This window comes from Vipera berus (genome assembly GCF_964194415.1).
Source record: "Vipera berus genome assembly, chromosome: 6".
Taxonomy (NCBI): Eukaryota; Metazoa; Chordata; class Lepidosauria; order Squamata; family Viperidae; genus Vipera; species Vipera berus.
Window position 1 is genome coordinate 47,513,733 of NC_138208.1, and position 22,744 is coordinate 47,536,476.

The 22,744-nt window shown below is 36.4% G+C and overlaps 1 protein-coding gene across 2 annotated transcripts in view; it reads left to right on the forward strand.

The window, feature by feature from the left end:
- Nucleotides 1–22,744, forward strand: part of ZDHHC17 (zDHHC palmitoyltransferase 17) — a 65,561-nt gene that overhangs the window by 24,709 nt on the left and 18,108 nt on the right. The window contains exons 7-12 of one of the 2 annotated variants that reach the window (XM_081331559.1): nucleotides 663–825; nucleotides 13,181–13,306; nucleotides 13,607–13,749; nucleotides 15,414–15,482; nucleotides 16,600–16,681; nucleotides 18,301–18,363. In XM_081331559.1, coding sequence (XP_081187685.1) covers nucleotides 663–825; nucleotides 13,181–13,306; nucleotides 13,607–13,749; nucleotides 15,414–15,482; nucleotides 16,600–16,681; nucleotides 18,301–18,363 — 646 coding nt within the window. Of the gene's footprint in view, nucleotides 1–662; nucleotides 826–13,180; nucleotides 13,307–13,606; nucleotides 13,750–15,413; nucleotides 15,515–16,556; nucleotides 16,682–18,300; nucleotides 18,364–22,744 lie in introns of both variants that reach the window. The other variant, XM_081331558.1, reaches the window with a different exon arrangement.

Below are 22,744 nucleotides of genomic sequence, written 5' to 3' on the forward strand. Positions count from 1 at the left end.
CTCTCAATAACATGAGATTAGCTTCCACTAAAATGAGTCCATGCCCTGCTTTCAAAAAATTAGATGGGTGTGTGTGTGTAGCTTGATTCAGGCAGAGATAAATACCTCTTTTGTGAAGGATGTTACATAGTTATCCTCAAAGAATTCAGTGTGCATTTCTGCTTAAGAGTGCTTCTCTTGATATAGTCTTCTATAATTTCCACTCAATTTCTAGTCTCCCCTTTTAGGAAAGTTTATGGAGAAGATGATCGGACTTCAGTTACAAAGATTCCTAGATAAAACAGATTATCTTGATCTCTTCCAGTCATGTTTCAGAGCTTGACTGAGATTATATTGGTTCTCTAGTGTATATAACATTTGCTGGCATCATTAAACCTCTTAGATTCATTTGATACATATTTGGTAATGACCATGATATCTTTCAGGACTGCTTCTGAAGGTTGGGTTCTGCTTTGATGGTTCTGCTTCTTCATGCACGGACAGTTCCAGTGAAGGGAAGTTGTTGTGGTTGTTACTAGTAATAAATCACTCATTTGCATTTTAATTAATTCAGAAACTAACCTGATCCAGTCTGAAAGAATATATATTTTTTCTCCAAGGAATTTTTACCTAAATGAACATAATAAATCTTAGTTTATATAATGTTTTTGTTAATTTTCCAGTGTGGATCCTACTCGGTTGCTGCTTACTTTTAATGTTTCAGTGAATTTGGGAGACAAATATCATAAGAATACAGCACTACACTGGGCAGTTCTAGCAGGAAATACTACAGTGATTAGTCTACTGTTAGAGGCTGGAGCTAATGTTGATGCCCAAAATATCAAGGTAAATCTGTCTTCATGTAGTAGAAATTTCACATTTTGTTGGTTATTTTTTAATAAGATTCAATTCCAACACATACATTCAGTAAAAACTCCCTTCTGCATTACAGATACTTTTGGCTCTTTCCACATATCCAAAGCCTGGTGTTCATTTTGCTTTTCAACTGTTTAACTCTTCATGCATATTCTCTCCATCCCTTTGCTGTGGTCATCATTTACTATTTATTTGTGGGGATTTTTCTTTGAGTTACCTTGTTTCTTGTATTATACAAGCTTAGCCCCATATCTTCTAGGACACTTTCATCTTCTGTGATTGTCTGCCTTGTATTTAATACCATTGCTTTATCTGTGGCATGATTTCCAGTCTTATGAAATCAGTGCTAAAGAGTATATAAATGCTTCATTAAAATCTCCTTTGACTTAACATTTTCTACTGCCCATTCCATCACTGAATTATTATTTTATGAAATATTCAGAGGTCCCCAATATTTTGGGGGCGATTAATATATTTGGAATTTTGAAAGCATGTCCTGATATTGTCATAAAATTGCTACCATGATGAGCATGGCCAGTTATAAAATCCTTTTTTTCTACAAGGCAAACTAATGTGCCTGGTTTCCTTTGCCCAAAGATGTCAGCCTTACATCTCAGTTTAATATAGCTATTTTTTTCTGGATAGGTGCCTACTCTTTCAAACCAAGCACTGAGCTGCAAACAGCAATAATTTCATTCTCTAAGAATATATTTGGAAATACAGTAATTACAGACACACTGGATCCATGAAAATAAAGTATTCATATATTTATTAAAGAAAAAGCAAAGTGCACTGTAACAGCTTGAAAACCTCTTAATATTGTTATTAACATAAGCTTTTGTGGGACAATATTCACTTTGTTGAATTGTTTTTCATCAGACTTTGTAGCATCATTCTAGCTAATGTTTAAGGTCCTGTGAGATACTAGTTTTGTTGTTAATTTTGTTAATTGCAAAAGCCTAATAAAGCTGTGGATAGATTTATCTAAAATTAGCTTCCATAGTCTGGAACATCTTTGCTTTCTCTTCATTAAATGGCAAGCAGCAGTTGGCCATGAGCTATTTATATGTTTTGTTTTTTGAAAACTGCAAAGTAACGAATAGATAGAAAATCCTATAAAGAATTTTGTGGAATCTTAAAAACGAATACAGATACTATAACCTATATTTTCATCAATTGTTTTCAGTGAAGTGAATGTAAAGCACAGAAGCTTGGGATATAATAAATTAATATTTACAAAGCAGTTTTTCTTGTGCTTTTGCTACAGCAGGCTGACACATCCAGATATATAGTTACTTGTCTATAATTTATGGAAGAGGGAGAGATAACGCAAAAAGGCCTGTGATGTCTGGACAGTGACAATTCTAGAGGGAAAAAAAGTTATTTTTTCTTCAATGTATATTTATAAAAAGAAAAGGGAATAAAAATATTCAGAGATTTGAGCTGAATACTCTCACATGAAATATTATATTAAAAAAGATTTTTTTTCAGAGTTTACAGAAGTGTCCCTTCAAAGGCATATTGGATATTTGCTTTCTTTATAGCTGAATGCTAAATATTGTGTCCCAGTCAGTAAAATAAAAGAAATTATGTTTCTGTGTCTTCTGCTGACTCACAGTTAAAAGCCAGAAGCTCTTTGTGCTTTTTGTAGTTGAAATATTCAAGCACATGTTCCAAATCATATGCATTCCGTAATTTTTTCTGTTCCCCCCCCCCTATTTTCTTTAATTAACCCAGGGGAATGGGGAAGAGCAATGTATGTGAACCCTTTGGGATTATGTGGTTTTTTGCATGAATTGGCCATAAAATGCGCTCTAAACGTCATGTAAGTCACAACAATAGAAAAACACAGTCTGCTTAAAATAATACTACACAAACATTAGCTGTTGTCATGTTTTAATTGAACTTAAGATGGAAACATTCACAGTGCAGGGTGGATAAAGTATGTGAACCTTTGGACTTAATAACTGGTTGACCCTCCTTTGGCAGCAATAACCTCAACCAAACGTTTCCTGTAGTTGCAGATCAGACCTGCACAACGATCTGGAGTAATTTTGGACCATTCCTCTGCACAAAACTGTTTCAGTGTAGCAATATTGTTGGGATGTCGGGTGTGAATTGCTCTCTTAAGGTCATGCCACAGCATTTCAATCGGGTTGAGGTCAGGACTCTGACTGGGCCACTCCAGAAAGAGTATTCTGTTCTGTTGAAGCCATTGTTTTGTTGAATTACTTGTATGCTTTGGGTCATTGTCCTGTTGCATCACCCATCCTCTGCGGAGCTTCAGTTGGCGGACAGATGGTCATACGTTTTCCTGCAAAATGTCCTGATAAACTCTGGAATTCATTTTCCCATCAGTGACAACAATCCGTCCAGGCCCTGAGGCAGCAAAGCAGCCCTAAACCATGATGCTCCCTCCGCCATGTTTTACAGTGGGGATGAGGTTTTGATGTTGGTGTGCTGTGCCATTTTTTCTCCACACACAGTGTTGTGTGTTTTTCCCAAACAACTCAATTTTGGTTTCATCTGTCCACGTTTGAAGTTTGCAAAAGAGCACCTGGATGTTCCACAGCACTACTGGCAAAATATACTGTGGACAGATGAAACCAAAATTGAGTTGTTTGGGAAAAACACACAACACTATGTGTGGAGAAAAAAAGGCACAGCACACCAACATCAAAACCTCATCCCCACTGTAAAACATGGCGGAGGGAGCATCATGGTTTGGGGCTGCTTTGCTGCCTCAGGGCCTGGACGGATTGTTGTCATTGATGGGAAAATGAATTCCAGAGTTTATCAGGACATTTTGCAGGGCCTGGACGGATTGTTGTTCAACAGAACAGAATACGCCTTCTGGAGTGGCCCAGTCAGAGTCCTGACCTCAACCCGATTGAAATGCTGTGGCATGACCTTAAGAGAGTGATTCACACCCGACATCCCAACAATATTGCTACACTGAAACAGTTTTGTGCAGAGGAGTGGTCCAAAATTACTCCAGATCGTTGTGCAGGTCTGATCTGCAACTACAGGAAACGTTTGGTTGAGGTTATTTTGCCAAAGGAGGGTCAACCAGTTATTAAGTCTAAAGGTTCACATACTTTTTCCACCCTGCACTGTGAATGTTTCCATCTTATCTTCAATTAAAACATGACAACAGCTAATGTTTGTGTAGTATTATTTTAAGCAGACTGTGTTTTTCTATTGTTGTGACTTACATGACGTTTAGAGCGCATTTTATGGCCAATTCATGCAAAAAACCACATAATCCCAAAGGGTTCACATACCTTTTCTTGCAACTGTATTACATCTTCTACACTGTCATCTGCCATGATGGATGATTTACTTTCAAACACCTGTGTTTGTGTTTTAATACTAGAAACTTTTTTTTAGAAAGCTGGTTTCAAGTAATGTAAATGTATCTTACATAAGGGTGTTAAGTAACGAACGTAGGTTCAAATTTGTCCTCAACTATGGAAGCTTACTTGATTCTTTGGCTCAATCACTGTCTTACCGTCATAGATATTGTACATTGCCTTAGTGGGCTTCCAAAGAATATGGAATAAAATATTTTTTAATTATGTATCTTATTACCCTCAGATCTACATGCCAGTCTTATGACTTTTAACAATCTTATGTTGTTAAAAGAACCTTTCTGCCCAAGTGCTTCTGTCACCACTCCAAAGAATCAAGATAATGATGGACAACTTGAAAGCCCTTCTGAAGTTCTGATGTAGCAAGTAGGACTCTCAGTATCACTGAGAGTGTTTATTAGTGTTAGGTGGAAGGTTGATAATTGAAAATGATCCAATGTTCAATAGCAATATGCAAAACACATAATTTAGGAAACAGAATATTCTAGATAACTGCTATCTGGTTATTTGGAAGATTAATCTGTTAGTCTTCTGGAGATAAATATTTTAGAATTGGAGGTAGGTTGTAGTATTGCAGATGTTCTGTCTAAATGGACAGATTAACTTCATTTGAAAGAAAAACATAGCAGTAAGATAAGGCCTGCTAGTATTTGAAATATATGAGTTCTTTTTTATATTAAGTTAACTTTTTAAAAAGTGTACCTTTTTTCTTACCCAACTTAATGAGAGATATGAGTTTAATGTTTTGTTTTTTTAAAGGGGAAAATGGTTTAGAACAGTTTATCTAATATTGAGAGGGAAATGGATATAAAGGGCAGCTTTGAGACCTATAAAATTAGTATAATTGTACCTTTCCAGTTTTTTTTTACAGAATTGAAATCACCCACTTTGAAGCTCTGGTCAAAAGATCAATTAGAAATCCTACATGAGGACAGTAAGTGGGAAAGTACTGCTATGCTCAGAGTGCTGCAGTAGGTACATTGTCGTGTATTAGATGAGCAGTAGATTCATCATCCTGGTCAGTTCATTTAGACTTCTCTGATTCTGATACAACATCACTTGGTTCAGATACTAGAGCAAGCCACTGACCACTTAATCCTTAAGTAGAGTTACAAGATGGTTGATAACTATGTTCTTTGTCTAGGAAAGCTAAGTTTTTCTTGTAAATTGGAAATAGGAATAGACTTTTTCTGTCATGCTTTTTAATTGATTGATTATGTGCCATCAAAGTATTTTCGACTTTAATGATCACATTGATAGATTTTCTTCATTATGATCTGTCTCATCTCTACTGAGTCCATCCATCTTGCTGCTGGTTGTCTCTTCTCTTTCCTTCCACCTTCCCCAGCATTAAAGCCTTCTCTAGAAAGCTAGGTTTTCACATAATTTGTCTGAAGTAGGATAATTTGAGCCTGATCATTTGTACCTTGAGTGAGGACTCTGCATTGATTAATTTCCTGATAATTTGTTTGTTTTCTTGGCTATCTCCAGTATTCTCAGGAGTCTTCCTCAGCACCAGAGTTCAAAAACACCAATACTCTTTGTATCCTGCTTCTTCAAAGTCCAACTTTCATTTCCATTGAGTATTACAGGGAATTTCACAGCTTCCATGATTCTGATCTTTGTAGGTAGAACAACATCATGACTATTTTTTCCAAGGCGTACATGGCTACTCCAAGTGCTAGTTTGCAGTGTATTTTTAAGTGCTTGTTCCTTTACTGCTGAAAGTTGTTCTTAAAAGAAAAAGCCATCCACCACTGATATTGTCATTGCTAATTCTAAGACTGGTTATTCCACCTGTTGTCATTCATTTAGTCTTCTTATACAGTATTTCCATTTTTTTCACTTTCCTCCTAGAGCTTTTTGACAATCAGAGTAGTGTGATCAGCATAATGCAGGTTATTGATATTACTTATTTACTAACTTGGAGCCAGTCTGTGTCATTATGTTCTGTTCATGCTGTGGCTTCCTGACCTGTATATAAGTTTTTCATGTGGACAATGAGGTGTTCTGGGATGCACATTTTTCTAATCATGTTCCACAGCTCGATGTGATGGTCACAGTCAAAAGCATTTCTAAAACCAACAGTGACTTCTTCTGTATATTCCTTGCTTTTTTCAATTGTTTCACATGTATCAACTATAATTTCTCATATATCCTGGCCTTTTCTAAAGCCAGCTTGAACATCTGGTATCTCTTTTTCCATGTAGGGCTCTAATCTCCATGGGATGATCCTAAGTATTATTTTGCTTTATCCAGATGATACATTAACTAGAAGGTTCACATACAAGTTGAAGGGCACATTTCTTGATAAACTATTAGTAACAAATAAAGTAATTCTTGCAAACTGATGTTCATATAGCCGACCAGCTTTCCCATCTTACAGCTCTTTTTCATAGTAAAGATATGAAAGCCACTTTCAAATCAAATCTTTATTATGATCATAGGCCAGCATGGAATGCCATTTGTTTCTTTGCAGAAGAATTGTTTGTGTTGTTCATGGTTATTGTAGTGGATTAGTTAAATTTCAAGCCTTTGAATTTGACCTTGCATATTCTAGCAATGGCTGCAGCTCTAACTGCTGTCAAACAGGTCAGGACTGTTGAAAATGATACTGGCTTTGGTAGATTTATCCTGCCTGTTGAACTAACTGATTTATCATCTGGTTGATTATCATCTATTATCATTTGAAAAAGTACTCTTTTACTTACATCCATTCATTCAGTAAGTTTTCAAAGATATCAGTGCTGAAAAAATGGACTTATGACTGGTCCTTGAAGTTATGGCCATCACAATGTGGTCATTGATTACAATCATTGGTTATTGATTGCGATCTAGGTTTACAGTTCACAATTATGACATTGGAGTGAATTGTGTCACATGATTGCTAGCAAGGAAGGTTGCAAGTCATTCTAATAAGTCACTCCTGCTGCTTCCCTCCCCCCAAGGATCCCTCCTGTAGCATACGGGCCCCCTGCTGCCCACCCATGTTCTGTGCCTGCCCATGGCATTCCTCCTGTACTCCTTGCCTGGAACCTCCCCATTGCTTCCCACTTAACAACCATGCAGGTCCTGGGGTTAAAATGGCCTCCAGGATTGCCATTGCTAAATGATGTGGTCATGTGACATCACACTTTACAATGACATAGTTTATTGATGGCAATCTCAATCCCAATTGCCATCATAACCTGTGGACCACCAATATTGAAACAAAGCATTGGTAGCTTGCCTGATAGTGGGTAACTGTAACCATCATGTTAATCTTCAGTTCATAGGGTAACAACCTTTCGCTCATAGCACTGAGAACGATCAAACATCTGGGCTCAACAGTATATTACAGTACATCAACTCTTGCCTAGTGTCTCAGACATTAGATATTTGTATCAGACATTAGACTGGTATCTTCATTGTAGATATCAGTGAAGAATGAGATCTCAAAAATAATTGTCTACTGCAGCACAGAGAGCTTATAGATCTATATCCTCCAAATTATAAACTCTCCTCCTGCCATTTCAATTTAACAGATATTTACTTGGTCTCTTGGTAGCCTTAAGTAGTTGAGATACATTATTGTATCTTTCTGGGAACCCTTGGCTCTTGTCTTGCCAGCCTCAATCGTTATGAAAGTCTGATACCCAGATTATTCCAATTAATGGAGAAGGGGCTCTGATTGTGGATGTCACTGTTAAATAGTATTTCTTTTAAAACTGTATGTTTGTTTTGTGATACTGTGCCTTTTTTTGGTTAAAGCTACAGGTTTCGTTTTCTAGAGAAAGAGCCATAGGGCAAAAGTTATTTTGTCTTATACTGTACAAAATGAAAGGGAAACAAGGACCAAAATCATTCATGTTATGGCAGAGGTGCTGCTTCTGTGTGAGCATAAGGTAGTTGTTATTGTCTTATTATGGTTACCACTCATCTTTATTTCATTTTCTCAGTTTCTCAGTTCTGAATAATTGATAATTCTATTACAATTGATAATGTTTTGCACAACCCAATATTTCCACTAATTAATGTATTTTCCTGAGATCTGAACATCATGGCATAAAAATAAGATACTTGAGTTATAACTTTGTATTACAAAATCTTAGTCCATTCATATGTTTGCATATGCTTTGGGAGAGTGCTTTGGGAGAGTTCAGATTCAGTCTCTAAATTACTATTTATTTTACATTAAACTTAAATCAGATCTTGCGTCTATGTCTTTGGCAGAGTTTTTCCACCAAAAAAACAGTACTGTATCTTAGCTTCTGGTCAGAATGCTCATAACATATAAAATCTTTGCTTTTCCCACATAATTGATTTTTATTTACTTCAACTACACTAAGAAACAGTTTGGTCCAGTGTTTAAGGCACCAGACTAGAAAGAGTTCAAGTTCTGCCTTAGTCATGAAAGCCAGCTGGATGACCTTGGGCCAGTCACTCTCTCAGCCAGCCCACCACATAGATAGATAGATAGATAGATAGATAGATAGATAGATAGATAGATAGATAGATAGATAGATAGGTAGGTAGGTAGGTAGGTAGGTAGGTAGGTAGGTAGGTAGGTAGATAACCTTTATTGACTTTTTTTACTGTGGGCACAATGGCACACATTAAAAATGAAATTTAGTTGCTCTCAAAGTGTACACATACATAACACACATTTAAACGTACTATACACAACACACACACACACACACACACACACACACAGTCATGGCTGAAATTGTTGGCACCCCAGAAATTTTTCCAGAAAATCAAGTATTTCTCACAGAAAAGTATTGCAGGAACACATGTTTTGCTATACACAGGTTTATTCCCTTTGTGTGTATTGGAACACAACAAAAAAGGGAGGAAAAAAAGCAAATTGGACATAATGTCAAACAAAACTCCAAAAATGGGCTGCACAAAATTATTGGCACCCTTAACTTAATATTTGGTTGCACGCCCTTTGGAAAAAATAACTGAAATCAGTCGCTTCCTATAACCATCAATAAGCTTCTTACACCTCTCACCCGGAATTTTGGACCACTCTTCCTTTGCAAACTGCTCCAGGTCTCTCTTATTGGAAGGGCGCCTTTTCCCAACAGCAATTTTAAGATCTCTCCACAGGTGTTCAATGGGATTCAGATCTGGACTCATTGCTGGCCACTTCAGAACTCTCCAGCGCTTTCTTGCCATCCATTTCTGGGTGCTTTTTGACGTATGTTTGGGGTCATTGTCCTGCTGGAAGACCCAAGATCTCGGACGCAAACCCAGCTTTCTGACACTGGGCTCTACAGTGCGACCCAAAATCCTTTGGTAATCCTCAGATTTCATGATGCCTTGCACACATTCAAGGCACCCAGTGCCAGAGGCAGCAAAACAACCCCAAAACATCATTGAACCTCCACCATATTTCACTGTAGGTACTGTGTTCTTTTCTTTGTAGGCCTCATTTCGTTTTCGGTAAACAGTAGAGTGATGTGCTTTACCAAAAAGCTCTATCTTGGTCTCATCTGTCCACAAGACGTTTTCCCAGAAGGATTTTGGCTTACTCAAGTACATTTTGGCAAACTGTAATCTTGCTTTTTTATGTCTCTGTGTCAGCAGTGGGGTCCTCCTGGGTCTCTTGCCATAGCGTTTCATTTCATTTAAATGTCGACGGATAGTTCGCGCTGACACTGATGCTCCCTGAGCCTGCAGGACAGCTTGCATTCCTTTGGAACTTGTTTGGGGCTGCTTATCCACCATCCGGTCTATCCTGCGTTGCAACCTTTCAACAATTTTTCTCTTCCGTCCACGACCAGGGAGATTAGCTACAGTGCCATGGGTTGCAAACTTCTTGATAATGTTGCGAACTGTGGACAAAGGCAAATCTAGATCTCTGGAGATGGACTTGTAACCTTGAGATTGTTGATATTTGTCCACAATTTTGGTTCTCAAGTCCTCAGACAGTTCTCTTCTCCTCTTTCTGTTGTCCATGCTTAGTGTGGCACACACAGACACACAATGCAAAGACTAAGTAAACTTCTCTCCTTTTTATCTGTTTTCAGGTGTGATTTTTATATTGCCCACACCTGTTACTTGCCCCAGGTGAGTTTAAAGGAGCATCACATGCTTGAAACAATCTTATTTATCCACAATTTTGAAAGGGTGCCAATAATTTTGTCCAGCCCATTTTTGGAGTTTTGTTTGACATTATGTCCAATTTGCTTTTTTTCCTCCCTTTTTTGTTGTGTTCCAATACACACAAAGGGAATAAACCTGTGTATAGCAAAACATGTGTTCCTGTAATACTTTTCTGTGAGAAATATTTGATTTTCTGGAAAAATTTCTGGGGTGCCAACAATTTCGGCCATGAGTGTGTGTGTGTGTGTGTGTGTGTATATGTATATATATATGTATGTATTTGTTTTCTGAGGTTGTATGTATGTATGTATGTATGTATGTATGTATGTATGTATGTATGTATGGTTGTTGTAGGAAAAATAGGAGGAGAAAGGTGTGTTGGATATATTCAGCACCTTAAGTTATTTGTAAAAATAATAAAGGCAGGATGCAAATAAATAAATATATGTACTTTTAACCGGATGGGTGAGAAAGAGGACAATTATTTTCATCCTATAATGCATTTGTGATTCAGATTAAGAGTTCTGTCAGGTAATTGGACTTGCATTATTTATGCTTCCTTTTTCCTTCTTAACCTGGCTCTGTTCGCATGCTTTCAAATGCATGTTTCTGATATTAAAAATGAGGTAGAAAAGAAAAACTGCAATTCAGACTTATATTTCAGTACATAAAAAGTACTAATATTTCCTGCTGCTCTAAAAGTTCATAGATTATTGATTTCTGCTTCTTTTCTCTAATATTTTCTCTAACTAAAATAAAGTAGCAGGAGATTGAACTGTCCTTTCTATTTTCTGACCTTTCTAGTAGGCTAGTTAGGAATCATCCACATTTGTAGAAAACGTCATCCTCCAGTTAACACACTTTGGGGCTAAGTTGTTGCAGTGTTCTATTTTGTCTTCAGGGACCAAAGCAATTAAGTTATTAAAGTAGTATTATATTTGCATGGTCTGAAATTGTATTTAGGTAGAACCACAATGGAAAGGTGAACCAGAGAAAGATGGAGGTTCTCTTAGTTTGGCTTTGTCCAATCTGGCATATCCAGATTATATAAGCAATGATTTCCTTGAAGCATGTGATGTTTCAAGGGAGGGGCAAACTCCCAATATCTCTGGATCTTAAGCTATTTGGGGAGGTACTTTTAAATGCATAGTGGAAATGGAATGAAACTCCTAAGAACCATAAAATACTATGAGCTGATTTTTACTTCTGTTACAGTCTCTCATAATGGTTTGTTGGCTAAGATTTTCATACCACTACACAGGGTTTTTGTGTTCAAATCCTGTCAATAGAAATTAACTATCTACTTTTCAGTATATCTAGTTTCTGTTGATGCTGGAATACATATGTGTAATCCTTGCAGTTTGTACTTTGTTTCAAAGGATTTATGCCTTTTCGGGGTAAATTTTCAGTTTCTGGTACTGTTTCATTTTTTTTAGGCGGGGGCCAAACGATGGAGGATTCAACCATTTTTCAAGCCTCCATGAATATTTGTTTAGGAGGGGAGTTACCTTCAGTAGAAGAGAGGAGGAGTGCAAAACTGGAGCTGAAGGTACCTTCAGTTGGTTGTCCTTTGCCTCCTCTGTTCCATAAGAACCTTTTCTTCCTTTAGGTGTAAATGAGGTCTACTGTTTTGTCCCAAGTCTCTGACAAAAAAATGTATTGCAGGTTTATTTTAATTTTTTAGGCATTGGAAGGATTTCTGTATTTTCATGATGAATTATATAAAGAAATTGCCACAATCTGATAACATTTTGTTACATTGTGCAAAATTTATGACACTTGCAGATTAAAGTGATCAGGACACATTATTAATGTAGTGTATCTCAAAAGGAAGAATGAAAATTATTCATTAATTTTATTTCTTATATCTGTTATAGCAATGATTTTGAAAACTAAAACATTTCTTACAGCTTAAATTTTCATGCTAATATTAACAGGTAGTCTTTAATTTACAACTGGTCATATAACGACTATCCAAAAGCGCCTTACAACATGTTACAATGGCTGCAGCCCCCATCCTCTGTAGTCATGTAATTGTATTTTGGGTGCTTGACAACTGGCTCATCTTTACAGCAGTTTGCTGTTCTATGGTGAGATGGCTGGGATTTGTAAGTTTTTTTTCCAGGTTTCGAGCATTTACTTCTAGTTTTTGGCAAAATTGATTTGCTTATCATTGGTGGCATTTATTTAACCACTGCATTTGCTTAATGACCGCTGCAAAAAATGTCAAAAAATCAGGCCCAGTCATGTGATGCCTTGACTTACAACTTCAATGAATTACAACCTTAATTCTAAGCTCAATTAGAGTTGTAAGTCAAGAACTATCTGTAAATAATGAGAAACTCCAAATGCTCAGTTGTTCAATTAATCTTTACAAAATGAGAATTCTTGAATATGTGATCTGTATGCAATAAAATGCATAGAACCTGCTGACAGAATCTAGGTGTGCAAAAGCACATATAAGCACTAGCACATATATTTAGTTAAAAATCTGAACATTTGGTGGGAGCAAATTGAAGGGTAGAATTCTATTACATCACTTGTAATGATGCTTAAAACATACTTTAATCTCCAGTTGATTTGTGGTCAACCTAATCTATAAAGTAAACATCTACATGAGATATTGATAATACACAAAACATATCTGTTAGCTAAATCCTGTTAGCTAATGAAATTGATTTTTTCTTTGCCTCTGCTGCTTGTTAATACGTGAGAGAGCCTCTTGTTCCAGACTAGTGAACTACATAATGTAATGAACTGATTTAATATATCTAAAACTTTTAAATAATATGTTAAATGAAATTATTACATATTTTCTACTTTTAATCTAAAATCATTTAAAATCTTTTATATTTTAATAGGGAGAATCACCACTTGATTTAGCAAAGCAAAGAAAAAATGTTTGGATGATAAATCATCTACAAGAGGCAAGGCAAGCAAAAGGTTATGACAATCCATCTTTTCTCAGGAAGCTGAGGGGTGATAAGGTGAAAACAATATTTAAAAACTGATACATTTTGGGTTTTGTTGACATGTAATTTCTTGAGATGATGTCAAGAGGTACTTGAAATCTTGTGCTTTTGCATCTTTTAAACTGACTTTCTAATAATGACTTTTCCTACTGTAGTGAAGTGACTGGCCATACCTAGGCCTCATATATTTCACTGAACGTAGTTCTTCTTTGATCCTTTTTAATTAAAATTACTGTGAAATGTTTGAGTAAAAATTATACTTTTGCAGTGGTTCATTTTAAAAATAGAATAACTAATACTTACTATTTTTTGTAGGAATTTCGTCAGAAAGTGATGCTAGGAACACCATTCCTAGTTATTTGGCTTGTTGGATTTATAGCAGATCTTGATATTGATTCTTGGCTAATCAAAGGACTAATGTATGGTGGTGTTTGGGCTATGGTTCAGTTTCTTTCCAAGTAGGTACCCTCAAAAGTTGATTTGCTTATTATGTAATATACTATCAGATACATTAAGGTGCTTCGTTTGAAAAGAATTAGTTTTATTTAGTTTCATTTTTCTTTATACATCAGTATTAAGATGGAAAATATTAAATGTCTTATGTAAGGAAATGTGCTTGTATGTTCTTATCTTCTGACCTTCATATTTGCTCATGTTAGATGCTACAGTAAGTGGCATTCATAATATAGCTTTCAATAGGAGCTTTACCAGTTCAATCAGTATATCAATCATTATTTCATCTTGCAGCATGACAGTGAAAAAAATAAAAGTAATTCCCCTTTCACAATTTTGATTTGATTGTCTGTTAGCCATAAATGTCTTTATTAATGAATTAAAATACTTTTCTTGTAGCTGTGGAAAATACTTTTCACTTGTTTCCATAGCATAATGTTTTATTTTAAATGTTATTTCCTTTAAAAAGAAATTTTAAGATAAAATTTATCTTAAAATTTTAAGAGGTCACAAAAAGAGGATTACTTACATCCATATAATCTTAATGGCATTCAGTTTATTGCTAATATAAGAAATATAACCCATGTTAGATTAATATTTAATATTTCAAACATTGTGCTCTTTTTGTATAAGAGTAAAAGATTCAATTATTGCAAATTCTTTGAGGTAGCTTTTACTTAAAAGTGTTGTTTTGAGTTTGGCTGAGTGGGGATTTAAAATAATTTTCACTTTCTGACTTTCAAAATGAAAACAATTTTACAGTGCTGCTTATCATTATCAAGGAAAAATTTAATGCTACCTGTATACAGATGAGTTTAAGTTAAGGAAGTATAATATGTGAGATGTATTGTATATGTGCATGTGCTATTGTTACATTTGGAGAATGGCAAAAATAGATCTGGGATTTGTAGATGAAAATGCAGAAGCAGTGGCAAATGCAAAGATTTTTCTTTTTTTCTTGACATGTAAATTTTCAGTAGATTCAGGACAAGCAGTATATCCTTGTTTAGCCTTACAAAAAGATATTAAAACCCATTGGAGAACAAACGAGTATAAGCTCCTTTCCTTTCAAACTGTGCTTACCCTTCTTGAAAGTATATAACTATTTAAAGATTTCAGCCCAATTTTGGGGGTGGTGGGATGGGATTTATCCCTGCTTTTTCAGTGGGATCCTTTTTTTATAATATCTGAAGAATACTTTCTTTTCCTGTCTAGTTCTCTCTTCTCAGTATTCTTCTTTTTCTTACTTTTTAATTGATTGTTTTAGAAAGAGGGAATGCATGGAATTTTTGTGTGTGTGCAAATTGACATAATATTTGTAAGCTTCACTGGACAAAAGTTTAAAAATTCACTCAGATGGTTGCTGGTGTTGATCTATTTGCTGGACAAATTAATCATAACATTGTTAATTCCCAGCATCAGTCATGGTATATTCCAGTTTTGAAATTGGCTTAATTGATATATCATGTGAAGATTGCAGGCTGAACAGATGCAATTTCTGAATTTGTGAACCTGGCAAGCATTTATCAAAATTATGTATTTTTTCCAATGAAATGATTTTTATTTTAGCCTATATGACCTTTTTAAACAGATTCAACTATTTTCAGCAAGCAAGGATATGTAGCATGTATACTAATCAATTATGTGATATTGTTTTTCTGTCCTACAGATCATTCTTTGATCACTCCATGCATAGTGCTCTGCCTCTTGGAATCTACCTAGCAACAAAATTTTGGATGTATGTGACGTGGTTTTTCTGGTTTTGGAATGATATCCTTTCTCTTGATCTCAGCAATTGTGCCATAAAGATTGTTTAAATTTGTAGAAGGGAATAGTGCAGATTTTCCTTGATAATATACAACAGAAGTAAGAATGGTTTAAAAAACTATAAAATCATTGGTTTAAATTATTCCAGGCACAACACTAAATGAAGTTTACCTGGCAAAATGAAATTTGTCCAAAGTGGCTTGTGAAATTCTTGGATCTTTCCTTTTAGTATCTTCCTTTTCCTACATTCCACAGGCTTTCTCCCTTTTACACTGATTATCACATTTGGTAGAGATTTTTGGGTAAACTTAAGTAAGAGCTGAAAATAGTAGAACCTTGGCAACCCAATTTTACACTGGAATTTTACCGAGGCTAAAGCCCTTGTATTTCAAGCAAGCTACCATGTGTGATTAAGAAGGGATTATTGCCTGCCTTGCCTGATGGAAGGCATGGTTGTAGAAGTGGCCCAGGTGGAGGAAATAAGATTAAAATAGAACCAGGAAGAGAGTGTAGGCAATCCAGCAGATAGTCATCCACTAGTAAATCTTTTTTAAAAACCACTTGATCTCAGTCGCCAGGACAATTTTTGTCCAGGTTCCCATCTTCCCTTCTTAGGGAAGGTAATAGAAAAAGGTGGTTGTTTGGCAGCTTCAGAGGGTCCGGATTATCTAGACCAGAAGTTTTTGATCCCCGACCAGTCCACAGCCCATTGGGAACTGGGCTATGCAAGTGGCAGGCAAGTGTGTGAAGCTTCATTGTAAATGCGTGGGAGCTAAGTTGTGCAAGCGAAACCATCCCCCTGCTGCCGCCGCCACTGCTGCTGGTCCACAGAGTCCAAAAGGTTGGAGACTACTGGTCTAGACCTCTTCCAGTCAGGATTCAGGCCCAGTTATGAGACAGTTTTATGTATCAGAAACACTCTTTGGTATCTCCACTAGAAGTAAATTAAATTAATTAAGAAAACATTGTTTTGAAGGACACTGATGTTTTTAAAGTAGCAGTAATATTAATTTGAACATATATTTCTATTCCTTAATGATTGTACATCTCAATTTTCTCTTCATCCACCTTCCATTTCTTGCTAATAGTGTTGCACTTTTCTATAATTTTGGGAAGTCCTGGAAATCAGATCCAGGAATAATTAAAGCCACAGAAGAACAAAAGAAAAAGGTAACAAAATTTGCATTTGTTAATAAATAGTGAAATGTAGTTTCTTAATTGAACAGTTCCTTTCTTGATTGGAGTTTCTTGACTGAATATAGTATGATTTCAGCCTCATATCATAAGTTTGATGATTTTTCAGTTTTCTCCATTCCTTGTCTGAGAGATTATGGGCTGAGTTCCTTAACTTTTATCTTCTTGTCTCTAGATGCATTCCTCAGAGAAGCTTTGGTACTTGGTTATTCTCTCTTACCACATTATAAAAGACATAGTTTTCTGTATTGGGACTCAGTAGAGTCCTTTTATATAAAGATACATAAAAGGACTCAATGGAGTCCTTTTATATAAAGATATATAAAAGGACTATTTAGAATCCTTTTATATATGAAGATAAACAACAGCAACATTTTTATGCTAATATTGGGAAGAATTATTAGCAAAGGTCACTGAATCAACTCACCACCTATAATGTTGGCAGAATTGTTATTTATATATGAAGTTATTTTTCTGCAAGGTTTCTGGCATCACATATATTTTACTTGAATATTTGTGTTTTTGAATATTTTTATAATCCATTTCCATGATTAATAGCAGTGATTGTAGGGCCCCTGTAGGCAGTACGGGTTTGTTTTTGCTCCTGTCCAGTTTGTCAACTTTTATTTCCTTGTTCTTGTATATTGTTACATTATTCTATTCCTTTTAATGTTGGTTAAATGTAAAATGTCCAGAGTTGTTGTTTAGAACACAAAAGTTTAAAAATATTCAATACTAATATCAAAACTAGCAGTAAGTAGTAAAATAATTAAAATGGTTAAATTTACAGTTTAAAGTCCATACTGACATCACCCAATATGTTAAAATGAATGGTAAATAACCATTTTTAGAGTTTAAAACAATAGTAATGTTGATCATAACTATGAGACCATCACTAAAACAATTGTGAGCTTATGAACTTTAGCAATATTGTGTTAACTGAGATCTAAATGTTTAAGAGGCTCATAGAAGTGCAGACAGTCTGTCTAGGAACAGATACAACACATGTATAGAGCCTTGGTGGAGCAGTGGGCTAATACCTCCTTAAGTAACACCAGCTGCCTGCAATTAGGGCAGGTTCGCATCCCACCAGGCTCAAGGTTGACTCAGCCTTCCATCCTTCCGAGGTAGGTAAAATGAGGACCCAGATTGTTGGGGGCAATAAGCTGACTTTGTAATAATGCCGCTTGGGGGGTGTATGAAAGCCCTAATAAGCAGGCATATACATAGAATGAAGGCTACTGCTAAGCTTGTAAGCCGCGCTGAGTCTTCGGAGAAGGGCGGGATATAAATGGAATTAAAATAAATAAATAAATAAATAAATAAATAAATAAATAAATAAATGTAGAACTGAATGATAACAATCCTTTTAATTGGGCCCAATCTAGCAACAAACAAAGCTGATTAGAGTCAGTGTTAACATGCTTTAATTGCTTGGCATCCAAGCAGCAGCAGTGAAATTGCACAATTTGATTTACTTATCTGATACTCAGTTGGTCTATATGCTAATATGACTGTTTATAAAAAATGTACATAGTATATATAAAATCAGTTCTTAAAAGTTTTAATATGTTTTTTGTTTTATTTTTCTACAGACAATAGTGGAACTTGCAGAGACAGGAAGCTTGGATCTCAGTATATTCTGCAGTACCTGCTTGGTAGTATACTTTTTCCCTAATACATACAGACACGACTTACTTGTATTTAAACTATATATTTTAATGTTGAATGTTTTAAAAATAAATGTATACTTTAGGATTGCAAGAGAATATATTCACATAGAATATAAGTCATTTCTTTGTTCATTCACAATTCAGACATATGAAAACCATAAAGACCAGTATCAGTATTCTTGTTGGTATGAAACTTAAAGTAGGATATCAAGGTTCCTCATTGGAGTCTTCATACTGATGAAGCTGCAACATCTGAAAACTAGTTCAGGTGACTCTTGTTAGAAATTTCAATTAAAATATATGTAACATTTTCTTATGAACCCATATTAAATTAAATAGATAAATTCTGACAGATGACTCTACCAGAAGTTCAAGATTTTTCAAAATAAATATCTCTGTAGAGAAATCCATATGAAACTACAGGGTTAGGGTTAGGGTTACATTTATTTATTTAGTTTTGAATACCTTTCGCAGTCACTAGGATTAGAACTAGGACTAGGAGGAAAAAAATAACATAATATGTTGGATTCAGAGACCAGTCATTGCAGGGTGTCCCAAAATGTCTGCCTACGCAGAGTTTATTGTCTTTTATACAGTTTTAACAAGCAGGAAATAACGCACAGCAAAAGCATTGTTTATTGGTGTACTCCCTAGTCAGTCTTAGAGAACATCCGAACATCCCAGCCAGGGCAGAGTCTCATATCTAGCTGGTTCCTGGCAGTCCTTGGCAGTGCTAATTGGAATGAGCTCATAGACATGCCGATAACAGGATACTAAGGCAGGCAGTTTGCTGCACATGGTCCCTTCATATCCTTGGCCTCCATCTCTACATCTCACTCTTTTCTTTTTTGTTAGCCAAGGACTTGTAAAAAGGGTTAATGGACGAGTCATAATCAGGAGAGGAATATCCTTGGAATTTGCTTATAAAAGGCATATACCTGACCTTGAGGCAGTGTGGGAAGGGGTTTAGGGCAAAAAGCTGTGATACATATGTTGCAAAAGGAAGGGAGACACTGATCAAAACAGCACCCACCAATCAAAATAGCACAAATAATGACTAAATAGCGTAGGACATTTCCCAATAAATTTGTGGGTAGCCAAGCCCAAAGGCTCTCCCACCAAGATCCTAAAGTATCAATTTTCAAATCAGGGGCCAAATTTTGTAAAATATTGAGTTGGTGCTGGATGGTTCGTGATTCATCTGAAAGGTTGAAACAACACATTCCTTCAAAATTTCACAACCCAAATGCTGACGCAGAAGCAAATAATCAATAGCAGCACGATTTTGTAAAATACCTTTACGCAAAGCTTGCAGCTCGCGGTTGATTGCTGAAATAGCTATAGAAGTAGCATTAATTGTTTTTGCCAAATTACACGCAACAGCGTTAATGTTAAGATGAGCGCGAGCAGCAAGCGCTGGCACACCCACTATAGATATAGCCAAAGCTATGTATTCTGCTTTATTAAGTAAAGCTGTTTCAGAGTCACAAGTGCTATCTAGCGTGACTCCATGTTGAGAACGGTTTGAGTGAATTTGCTGTTTGGAAAGCAAAACAGGAATCAACCAGCTGAGACAACAGTGTGCTTCACTAATATTAGCAGGAATGTAATTAAAAGTTTCTTGACCACATGTAAAAAACCATCCTTGCGGGAGCCAAACATGAGCAAAATTGAAGTTTCCTCAAAAGCTGTACAATTTAAAACAGGTGAACTAATACGAAAACAGTGAGGTTTTTTACTTGAAGATGTACAATTAACTATTTTTGCGCATGTTATATTCTCAGGGACTGCTACTATTGGGATGTGCAAAGCAATTACATCAGGGGGTAGATCATAGGCAGTCAACCCCAAACTAGATATAGTCCTATAGTTAAAGTTTTTATTCAATAGAAATTTGCTCAAGCCAGTGAAGTTTTGAATTGCTGCAGAAGGGGTACAAACAGGGACGAGACATGTAGAAACCAAATTTTCCATGTCATACGATTCAGATAAACAAAAGACTTCATTTTGTGTGATGTTATCCAGCTGCACCCATAGGTTTTACTTCATTCACTGCTCAAGTGAATGTTTGGGTGAGATGACAGCTACTGTCGCTAAAGGGCAGCAATTAATAATCAAGCATAAACAAATAATGGCTAAGGAATTGGCAGTTAAAACCGTAAAAATGGCAGCGCATAAATTCTCGGGGGTTTGCTCCACATGCTGCTGTTGCAGCACTGCCTGCATTTTGGTGGTTAGGCTTTTCACATCTCCCCACATTACTGGATGGCTGGTCCGGCGAGATATTGGCCGCTGTGCCATCTGTAAAGTCATTTTGGCCATTTCTTGAACCAGATTCAGGGACTAGTGCCACGACATCCTTAGCTGGGCGGACGCAATGTGCTGGAATCCACAAAGGTCCTGTAGGAGCAAGCACAGCAGCGTATCCTCGTCCCCAAGTAATCAGAGGGACCGGCCCTAACCATGTTTTTTCTGGTAGTGCCCGATAATATACTAGAGGGGGAGGCAAACTTGTTTTCTGTTGAAAGTGTCTCTGATAAGCGGTCGAATTTTGAAAGGAGACTTTCAACTGATTTAAGGTAAATAAAACTTTTTTAACCTGTTGTGTTACCCACGACAAATTGGGTACCCGAGATCCCTCCTTTTTTATTTGTTTGTGAAAACAGTCCTTAAAGGACCGATTAGCACGTTCCATGATGGCTTGACCTGTGGAATTGTAGGGTAGCCCATGAGTAAGAACAATATTCCAGGTTGTACAAAATTGCAAAAAGGCCGATGAAGGCCGGGCTGTTATCAGTTTTTAAAGAGGAGGGTTTGCCCAAGGCAGTAATGGCTGAAAAAAGATGAGAAATAACATGATTAGCCGTTTCCCCTCATTGAGGTGTGGCCCAAAGGTACCAAAGGTATGTGCCCCTGAATAGGTATCAATAGATAAATGAATATACTTCCAGGGAGCCAAGGAGGGAACATGGGTGACATCCATTTGCCATAGTTGATTAGAGGCAAAACCATGGGGATTAACTCCCGTGTCCCCCGAGGGGGATGCCCCAGAACATTGGGACAGGATGAAACAATTTGCTTGGCTTGGTCAAGTGGAATATGGCAAGCTTGTGATAGCCCCCTGGCATTTTGATGAAAAAAAAAAAGAGTGACTGAAGAAGGGATCTGAAAACAAAGTGGGTAAAACATGAACAGCAGTATCTGCATGACTATTGCCTTCAGAAAGAGGTCCAGGAAGAGACGAGTGTCTCTCGTATGTGAGAAACAAAATATAAATGCTTTCGGTCTTGTAGTAGTTGCTGCAAAGTTAAAAACAGAGTCATGAGATTGGAGTCAATCCTGGGTGTGATGTAAGCACCTGGAAGATTAAAAATAAGTTGACGCACATAATGAGAGTCAGAAATTAAATTAAAAGGCTGTTGAGAAAAGGTATAAAAAGCTAAAATAGCAGCAGACAATTCTGAGTGTTGTATTGCAGTGTAGGACACTTTCCGTGTATCATCATGAGAATCCTTGTAAGCAATCGCTCCTCTCATTCGCCCTCCATCTGAAAAAACAGAGCTCGCAAAAGCGGAGAAGATGAAAGCAATGGGTGGACAGGAAAAGAAGAAGTCATTAAACATGCAAGCCGAGGATCTTTAGGCAAATGGTATGCAATACAGCCCACATAGTCAGTTAAAGCACACTGAAGAGATAGGTTATTCTGAAAATAAAATTGAAAGTCAGATTTCGGAATAGGAAAAACAATATTAATCAAATCGGTCCCATTTCTGCGGCAAGCTCGAGTGTGTCCTAAAGTTATTAATTCAGCAACTGCCTGGATAAAAGGCAAAACATTTTTGAGATGGGGTATGAGGTAAATAAAGCCATTCAACACAATATACCTTCTTGTCTTCTAATACAGCTAATACTCCCGTAGGCAGTTTGCTAGTAGGAAACACCAAAAGAGTTAACTGACAGTCTCTATAAGGAATACGATCCACAAACTGAACGCTCAAGATATTGTTAATTTTCTCAACTGTGGCCAGCACTGCAGAGGGAACTGCAATGAGATCTCCAGGTTGTTTTCCTTTGGTCAATAAATCAAATAAGGGGCTAAGTAAATGTGTAGGCAAGGAAAAATATGGGCGAACCCAATTAAGAGTACCCAGCAATTGCTGTAAATCTACCAGTGAAATAACTTTGGATAAGTTTAAGCGAGGAAAAGCTGGAGCAGAGTAAGATTGTAACATTTTATGTCCCAAATAAAGATAGGGAGAGTGCAATTGTATCTTTTCCGGGCAAACTGCAATCCATAGACACCTAAATGATTTTGTATTTCTGAAAGCCAATTAGGTTGTATCTTTGGGGCTCCAATTAAAATATC